This window comes from Gigantopelta aegis, unplaced genomic scaffold (assembly GCF_016097555.1).
Source record: "Gigantopelta aegis isolate Gae_Host unplaced genomic scaffold, Gae_host_genome ctg7846_pilon_pilon, whole genome shotgun sequence".
In the NCBI taxonomy this organism is placed as follows: domain Eukaryota; kingdom Metazoa; phylum Mollusca; class Gastropoda; order Neomphalida; family Peltospiridae; genus Gigantopelta; species Gigantopelta aegis.
Window position 1 is genome coordinate 1 of NW_024536127.1, and position 9,845 is coordinate 9,845.

A 9,845-nucleotide genomic window follows, 5' to 3' on the forward strand; every position below is an offset into this window, starting at 1 on the left:
TTGAAATAATTTTGAAAGTTAGTATTCTGCTGTCACCGGTAGATTTCACAGACTTGGGGTGCGTTCGTTTCACCTCTCCTGGACATGTTCCAACTGTTCTGTCCTGGTTGTATCCCCTCTCCAGATATCGTAAGACTTAGCAAAATTATTGGTTTTAAGGGTTTGTAACGTTTTGTATTGAGACACTTACTTGTCTGAACTTTATTGTTACTGAAAATGTTCACGAACTGTGAAGAAAAATCTCACAAATGAACAACAACAAATCGGATTTTGATTGCGCGAACCGTGCACGAGAAAACAAACCGAACCAAAATGATAACGGTCACGTGATATACCAACGTCTGTGACATTGAAATGGAAATATCCCCTCTAAAAATAGATTGGACCTCGCTTGCTTAACGTTCTTTTCTCGACAACACGTCTTGTGAAAAAATGCAAAAAATGCATTTCGTGGTTTTACAAACATTAGGATTACCAAAAAGCACTTCAGGTGAATGGAAATGTGTATTCTAAATAATAAAATGTAAGTAAAGTGCAATTTTATTTGTGAAAAATGGGGTTCAATAGCGAAAAACAACGCCGTAATGGTTAACAAATAAACGTAACTAGGGTGTGTCCCCTTTAACATATTGGCTGAATCATTGTCTTAAAAAATATTTGTGTACAGCGATATGATGTTCTTTGTAACATAGGTACCAATGATCTCAGGGCGGGGTCTGGAACACACTGGAGGGACCCTGGACAAACTGGAATCTATCCCAGGATTCCAAGTGTCAGTGACAACGGGGAAGATGTTGGAAATCCTTGGCACGGTAGGATGTTGCATTGTGGGACAGACACAAAATTTGTGTCCCGCGGATAAAGTTATCTACTCCATACGTGACGTTACGGCGACAGTCAATCAAATCGGACTCATTACTGGTGAGGTATTATTGGTATCATCATCGTTGTCGTCATCGTCATCTCGCCATCATCATTACTATTACCACTATCACTACCATCATCATCTATATCACCATCTGCATCATCTCTGCAAGCCAAGGTACCATTCCGTATAGCATACTGCATACTAGTTTAGAAATTTGGAATGGTTCATTGGCTTGTGAAGATTCATCTGCATCAATAGCATCATCACCATCTTTGTCACCTCCATAATTATGATCATCATAATGATGCTATAAATTAATTTTATTCTATTATGTTTTTTTTATTAATAAAACAACTATTATTTTCGTATTGGGGTTTTGTTGGGGTTTTTTTTACACCTACAAAGTCGATTCACTTATTACTGAATTTAGTACTCTTTCAAATGTGGGGCTAACCATTAAATTTAAGATATTAGTCCAGTTATATTCAAAGACAGTGGTAAGATGGTTTGAATATCTAAAATAGTGTCTTAATCCAGTATTCCATGTCTTTTAAAGTACTGAAATTATGATAACCTTTATATTTTATAACAGTACATTATTTTTAAGGAAAATTGCATTTTATTTTTAAATCTAGCTTCAATAATCTCGAAAAAGGCTGCAGAGAAGCTAGATGCTTTGGTACTGGACGTCAAATTTGGTCTCGGTGCATTCCGAAAGGACGAAAACGAAGCAAGGACAGTTGCACAGCTCATGGTAAGTATGACAGAAGTACCATACCATACAGAGTTTTATAAGCATCTAGGGAGGGGATGCATCTTTAAAAATGGACCGGTCTCGGTGGCGTCGTGGTTAGGCCAGACCGGTCTCGGTGGCGTAGTGGTTAGGCCATTGGGTCTACAGGCTGGTAGGTACTTGGTTCGGATCCCAGTCGAGGCATGGGATTTTTAATCCAGATATCGACTCCAAACCCTGAGTGAGTGCTCCGCAAGGTTCAATGGGTAGGTGTAAACCACTTGCACCGACCAGTGATCCATAACTGGTTCAACAAAGGCCATGGTTTGTGCTATCCTGCCTGTGGGAAGCACAAATAAAAGATCCCTTGCTGCTAATCGGAAAGAGTAGCCCATGTAGTGGCGACAGCGGGTTTCCTCTCAAAATCTGTGTGGTCATTAACCATATGTCTGATGCCATATAACCGTAAATAAAATGTGTTGAGTGCGTCGTTAAATAAAACATTTCTTTCTTTGGTTAGGCCATCGGTATACAGGCTGGTAGGTACTGGTTTCGGATCCCAGTCGAGGCATGGGTTTTTTAATCCAGATACTGACTCCAAACCTTGAGTGATTGCTTCGCAAGGCTCAATGGGTAGGTGTAAACCACTTGCACTGACCATTGATTCATAACTGGTTCAACAAAGGCCATGGTTTGTGCTATCCTGCCTGTGGGAAGCGCAAATAAAAGATCCCTTGCTGCCTGTCGTAAAAAGGTAGCCTATGTGGCAACAGCGGGTTTCCTCTAAAAAAAACCAGTCTCAGAATGAACATATGTTTGACGTCCAATAGCCGATGATAAGATAAAAAAAATCAATGTGCTCTAGTGGCGTCGTTAAATAAAAGAAACTACTTTAAAAATGACATTTACAGTATATCAAAGTAACATTACTTGTGTGTATAATCGATGTTCTCCCAGAAACACTCATCTGACCAAGCGAGATAATACACAGTACATAGGTACGTATGTATGTACGTAAGTGTGTTCGTGCGCGTGTGTATGTGTGCGTGTGCGTGTGTATGCTTTCGTGTAAGCGTGCGTTCGTGTGTGTGTGTGTGTGTGTGTGTGTGGTTATGAATCACTGACATGAAATGAAAATGCATTATTATTATATTCATAATTATACCGAACTTGATAACAGTCTTACGTACACCTCACGTTTACGAGGTCACATCATAATGCCTTACGGTACCATCTGGTTTAGTGAAAAGGTTATTGATAAATGAATCTACGTGTAGCTGTGTAATTGTACCATCTGTAAGAAGCCTGCCACTCTCCGGGAACGTCGCAGGAAGTTCGGCTCAGGCGCGTGTGCAGGGGGTGGGTCGGTGGGTTCGGGGATCGAAACTCATTACCAACCTCTACTCAAAGGTGGACATATTGTCTATTTTGGGTTGGGGGTTTTCCATCTCAACTAGTGCCCCACGACTGGTATATCAAAGACCGTGATATGTTCTGTCCTATCTGTGGGGGAAATGTAAATAAAAGATCGCTTGCTGCTAATAGAAAAATGTAGCGGGTTACGTCTAAAGATTATATGTAATGTTTGTTTGTTTGTTTTGTTTAACGACACCACTAGAGCACATTGACTAATTAATCATCAGTTATTGGATGTCAAACATTTGGCAATTATGACTCGTAGTCATCAGAGGAAAGCCGCTACATTTTTCTTTATATGCACTTCCGATAGACAGGTAAGCACATATCACAACCTTTAAACAGTATATGTAATGAGTCAGAATTGCCAAATGTTTGACCTTCAATAGCCGAGTCTTCATTAAGAAATAAATTTCATATGATGGCTAGATGTGAAAAAAACCCTCACCATTTCAAGCAAAAAAATACATTTTTATTCAATGATACGGAGCACATTGATTTATTAATCATCGGCTATTGGATATCAAATATTTCGTAATTTTGACATTAGTAGCAGGGGATCTTTTATATGCACTTTCCTACAGACAGAACAACACATACCACAGCCTTTGAAATGTCAGTCGTGGTGTGCTGGCTCAAACAAAAATAGTCCAATGGGTCCACCGACGAGGCTCGATCCTAGATCGACCGCGCTTTACCACATGGCTACGTTCTGCCCCGTAACTAAGTTTATAAACATAAATACAATAAATATAACGTTGTAATAATAATACACAGTTAAAAAAAAAATAAAAGATATATATATAGATAGATAGATAGATAGATATAGATATATATATATATCCAGTTTAAAATGATTCCCCACGAATGTGCCCTGTGTTTGGCAGGTGGACACCAGTAAAGGTTTGGGGATAAAGACTTCAGCTCTACTCACAGATATGAACTCGCCACTTGGAAAGATGGTTGGCAATGCCCTGGAGGTGACGGAATCTATACGTACTCTTCAAAACCAAGGACCGGAAGATCTGACAGCACTCGTAGCCCAGTTAGGTGTGTGCTTTAGTCAGTAGTGTATGTCCGTTTAATAAATATATTAAAATGGGACTGAAGTCCAGGTAGTCTTAAATAAAATGGGAGGGGGGAATAAAAAGTATCAGACAACAGTGTAACACTATCGGTTTATCATGCACTTCACGGTAATGCATAACCCTTTGTAAAACTCTCGCGAGATCTCGTTCACATAAAAAACTTGGCTCTTTGAGATTTGTTTGTGTTTGTATTTTCAACAACATCTCTTAAATGTTGTTACATGGTGGCAGCGCGGAAAAGATGTATGCAGACGACTGTCTGAGCATCTCTGGAACTCTCGCAAACACATGTATGTAGCAATTCACTTTGTTGTTGCTAAGTAGGACACGTAAAACCGTCTGCTAAAATGAAGTTGTCTGCTAACGCCGTTCGCAGTTGCAACGGAACCGGTAATGTGCGTGTTGCACAGAATCGCTTTGTAGCCACTCTATTCTTTCGTTGAAAGAACGTAGTAATGTTTTACTAAGTAATTATGGTTTACTGGAATTGATTTCTGTTTGAAATACGACTTTATTAAACTTCTACTGTATTAGTGAAAATAGCTCTGAATTGCCGAACTGTGGTATGTTCCTTGGTGTCTGTTCGTCGTAAGCGTGGGAAATTAACTGAATTGCCGAACTGTTTACTCATATTCTGTAAATACATTCTACTGTGTATCTCGGAGCACCATATTCGCCGAACTGTGTATACTATTCCGTGTTGAAACTATACTGTGACTACTAAGCTATTATAGCACTGACAAGCAATTTGTACATTTAAGCAATAATCAAAATGCCTCTACAACCCGTTGCTAATAGACCTCATGTCAAACCACCAGATTCTCTGGACATTGAATCTAATGTTGCTGATAATTGGAAAATGTGGAAGCAGATATGGCAAAATTACTTAATCATCACTGGTCTTGATTCTGAAACTGAAGAATATAAATGTGCCCTTTTGCTACACTGCATAGGTGTAGATGCTGTAAGAATCTACAATGGAATGAAATTTGCTGATGGTGAAGATAGAAGTAACAGTGCTGACATTATTTCTAAATTTGATTGTCATTTCTTAGGACAAACACAAGAATTCTTTGAGAGATTTCAGTTCAATCGCCGAAATCAAGATTCTGGTGAATCTATTGAACAGTACATATCTGTACTGAGAAATATGTCAAAAACTTGTGGTTTTTGTGATTGTATGAAAGACAAACTGATTATGGATCGCCTGTTGCTTGGTGTTCTGGATGAGAAAATTCGGGAACGTCTGATATCATCTCACAATCTTACTCTGAATGCTGCAATTGATATTTGCAGAGCTATGGAATCTGCATCTCTACAGATAAAGGCTATGAAATGTGAGGAAATCCATAAAGTGAAGCTGCAGAAAACTAAAGTTCACTGTGGTGAAAAGTACAAACCATCTACCCTACATCATACTAGCAGGTCTACTACTGTAAATGAAACCAGAGGTACTAGTTCAGCACAGAACAAGCGATGTCTATTCTGTTCCAAATTTCATGTAATGAAAAAGGAAGCCTGTCCTGCGTATGGTCACACATGCAATGCCTGTGGTGAAAGAAATCATTTCAGGAACTCAAGGAAATGTTTTCGCACTCGTAGAGTACATGCTGTACATGATGGTTACACTTCTGACTCATCAGTAAATTCTTTCGAACATATTAGTTCTGTTACTACTGCTGATGTAAATGCTGTCCAGTCCGACAACCATCCTATTTTCTGTGAAATGGAAATCAACAAAAAATGTGTGAAACTACAAATAGACTGTGGTGCAACTGTGTGTATCCTGCCAAAACAGTACATTGGTAATCTAAAGATACGCACTGAAACTGTGAATCTCAAAATGTGGAACAACTCTAGCTTTCAGGCACTTGGAAGATGTAAAGTGAAAACCATAAATCCTGTCACAAAAAGAAAGTACATGGTCAATTTTGTGATCGTTGAAGAAAATCTTACTCCACTACTGAGTCGTAGAGCTGCTGAGAAAATGGGTCTGATAACTATTAACTATCACAACTTTGAACAAGTAAGCACTGTTCTGCCTACTAATGTGTTTGTGCAAGAATTCCCTGAAGTGTTCTCTGGTAAACTTGGGAATCTTCCTGGCAAGAAAGTTCATCTAACTGTAAATCCTGATATGGATCCTGTAATCCGACCTGCTCGTACTATACCTGAATCTCTTAAAGCTGATCTCAAAACTAAGCTTGATGAACTTGTCTGTACTGAAGTTATTACTCCTGTTGACAAACCTACAGATTGGGTTAGTCAAATGTCTATTGCAAAGCGCAAATCTGGAGACATAAGAATCTGTATAGATCCAAGACCTCTGAATGAAGCTCTGAAACGAGAACATTATATGCTCCCAGTACTCGATGATATTTTACCTGAAATATCACAAGCTACTAAGTTCTCTACATGTGATCTGAAGAATGGATACCTTCATTGTGAACTTGACGAAGAATCAAGTCTTCTTACTACCTTTGCTACTCCTTTTGGAAGATATCGTTGGCGTCGTTTACCATTTGGGTTAAATGTGAGCAGTGAAATCTTCCAGAAAAGACTCCATCAAGCCTTGGAAGGTTTGGAAGGTGTTCGATGTGTCATAGATGACATAATCGTCTGGGGTCACACTGATGATGAACACGATTCTCGTGTAAGAACACTTTTGGAACACTGTCGTAACATTGGTATATCTCTCAATGCTGAAAAGTGTCATTTTGGAGTAGACGAAATATCTTTCATGGGACACATTGTGAGTAATCGTGGTCTCAAACCTGATCCTGCTAAAATTGAAGCTCTTGTGAAGATGGAACCACCCACTGATAAGGAAGGCGTTGAAAGGCTTAGAGGTATGGTGAACTACCTGTCTAAGTTTCTTCCTAACTTGTCGGATGTGATGCAACCTATTAGCATGCTCTCTCACCAAGATGTTGAATGGTCATGGACTAGCATACAAGACAAAGCTTTCAGCAAACTGAAAACACTTTTAACAGAAGCTCCTGTACTTGCTTATTTCGATGACAAGAAACATTTGGTAATCCAGTGTGATGCTAGCAGTAAAGGTTTAGGTGCTGTACTTCTCCAAGACTCGAAACCATTAGCTTATGCTAGTAGAGCCCTTACTGATGCTGAAACAAGATATGCCACAATTGAAAAGGAAATGTTTGGCAATCATCTTTGCACTTAAAAAGTGGCATCAATTCACATATGGCCGTCCAATCACTGTATTCACTGACCATAAACCACTTGAAAGTATCTCTAAAAAGCCAATCGATAGAGCACCGAAACGTCTACAAGGTATGCTTTTACGTGCACTTGCGTATGATATTGAAGTAAAGTACCTTGAAGGAAAACAGATGTACATAGCTGACACTCTGAGCAGAGCACATCTACCTGAAAAAGTAGGTCAAGAAGAGTTTGAAACAGTAAATGCTGTTACTTACCTCACTATGCCAGAAGAAAGAATTGATGAAATTCGAAAGAAGACAAATGAAGATTCAACACTACAGCTCTTATCAAATACCATTCAAAATGGTTGGCCTGACAATACCTTTGATCACTCCTTTCTTCAATGTTCGCGATGAACTTGGAGTAACTGATGGACTAATATTTAGGGGTGAAAGACTCGTAATTCCTAAAATTATGAGATCTGAAATCAAGAAAGACATTCATGTTGGACACTATGGCATAGAAGGTTGTCTCAGAAGAGCACGAGAATATGTATATTGGCCAGGCATGAGCCAAGAGATTAAAGAGTGGATTGGCACTTGTGAAACCTGTCACGACTTCGAACAATCTCAACCGAATGAAACTCTCATGAGTTATGACATTCCTGAAAGAGCATGGGAAAAAATTGGAACTGATTTACTTTCCTATCATGGTAAAGACTACCTGATAACTGTCTGCTACAAGTCGAACTTTTGGGAAATTGATCGTTTGTATGACACAAAAGCTAAAACTGTCATTACAAAATTGAAAGCTCACTTTGCAAGATATGGCATTCCAGATTATATAGTAAGTGACAATGGTCCACAATTCTCATCGGACGAATTTCACAAATTCACGAAGAAATGGGGAATCACTCACACACCCACCTCACCATATAACAGCAAAGCAAATGGTAAAGTTGAATCAGCTGTTAAATCTGCCAAAAGAATGCTGCGGAAAACATCAAAGTCACATGAAGACCAATATCTCGCACTACTGAACATTAGAAACGCCCCTACCCAAGGTGTTGACAGCAGTCCTGCTCAAAGACTTTTAGGAAGAAGAACAAAAACAATACTGCCAACTTCAAGAAATCTTCTCAAACCAGGAAACATACAGAATGAACGTGAAACTGAACAACTGAGGTCAAACCAAAAGCGACAAGCTAACTACTATAACAAATCAGCACATGATTTGCCTGTACTTAAAAAAGGCGATACTGTAAGAATGAAACCTTTCAGAACAGGTGAAAAGTTCTGGAAAAAAGCTGAAGTTACTCGTAGATTGGATGAAAGATCATATGAACTTCGATCTGGTGAAACTTTTTATCTACGTAACAGAGTACATTTGAAAAAGACGCATGAACCTGCACTAGACAATGTCTTGACTAACTTTCCGTTTGAAACACTTGAACCAAATTACCGTGTCGAGAAGCCATGTCACCATGAATCAACTTGTGAAATCCCTGCAAGAGAAACCCTGAGTATGTCTGGACCCAGCACATCCAGATTTGGTCGTACCATCAAACAGCCTACTAGATGGAAGGACTATGTTAAATAACTTGTTCATTTATATTAAGGAAATTCTTCAAAGCTATTTCATTATTGCTGCATTCTGTTGGAAAAGTTAACCTGTTTTAAATATTTTAAAAATCAATTATTGATCTATTTGTTAACTGAAAAACTTTACTGTTTTTCGTGTTTATGCTGCTTTCTCATGAATGGTTTACCTAGTATATTCATGAACGGTTAAGCAGAACATTTGTGAAGAATTTCTCAGTATGAACAGTCACCTATACGAGTTGATATTCATGAACTGTAATTTCATAACTGACAGTTTGTGGTAGTATTAATTTTAATTTGTATTTTAGAGTTTCTGATTTAATCTTTCTTAAAGCTATTAACAAGTTGTCACATTATTATTATTCTGAACAACTTTAAGAACTGAACCTTTAGCTTCTCATAGAGGGAAGGATGTAACACTATCGGTTTATCATGCACTTAACGGTAATGCATAACCCTTTGTAAAACTCTCGCGAGATCTCGTTCACATAAAAAACTTGGCTCTTTGAGATTTGTTTGTGTTTGTATTTTCAACAACATCTCTTAAATGTTGTTACAAATAGCAGACGTACAGACAGACACTTTTTTTATTTACGTCCCACGTGTACAGACTAAAATAAAAACAAGAGTTCAACAGTAGTAATAATACAGCAATAAAAGTACACAAGCCACTCCTTTTGGAGTTATGAGCGACTTTAAAACTATTAAATGACTATCAGAAATATTTATAAAATATTGTAATTACAAGAAGTAAAGCTTTTTATAAAAACTCTAGATATGTATATGTCTATATGTATGAAAATAAAATCTTTGACGACGTAATAAAATAAGATGGCAACTTTTGGCTGAACAATTTACAATATCCGGTTGCCTTAAAAGTAATGACATTTTTTCTTTATCTAAAATGTTATAAAAATTTACCACAACAACTACTGCCTTTTTTAAAAGATCTACTCTAATGTCATCATGAA

The 9,845-nt window shown here is 38.1% G+C and overlaps 2 protein-coding genes across 3 annotated transcripts; both read left to right on the plus strand.

Moving 5' to 3' along the window:
* The first annotated feature begins 658 nt into the window (after positions 1-658).
* On the plus strand, positions 659-4,225 carry LOC121366948 (thymidine phosphorylase-like). Of its 2 annotated transcripts, none has more exons than XM_041491173.1 (3): positions 659-921; positions 1,504-1,622; positions 3,905-4,225. In XM_041491173.1, the coding sequence occupies exons 1-3, from the start codon at positions 699-701 to the stop codon at positions 4,085-4,087; spliced, it is 525 nt and encodes a 174-aa protein (XP_041347107.1). In that variant the 5' UTR covers positions 659-698; the 3' UTR covers positions 4,088-4,225. The 2 variants fall into 2 exon arrangements, with proteins under 2 accessions (XP_041347107.1, XP_041347108.1); XM_041491174.1 differs by having other exon boundaries at positions 3,954-4,051.
* A 3,411-nt stretch (positions 4,226-7,636) lies between these two features.
* On the plus strand, positions 7,637-8,872 carry LOC121366949 (uncharacterized protein K02A2.6-like). The gene has a single exon (XM_041491175.1). It carries the CDS (start codon positions 7,637-7,639, stop codon positions 8,870-8,872), a length of 1,236 nt encoding a protein of 411 aa, XP_041347109.1.
* The last annotated feature ends 973 nt before the right edge of the window (positions 8,873-9,845 follow it).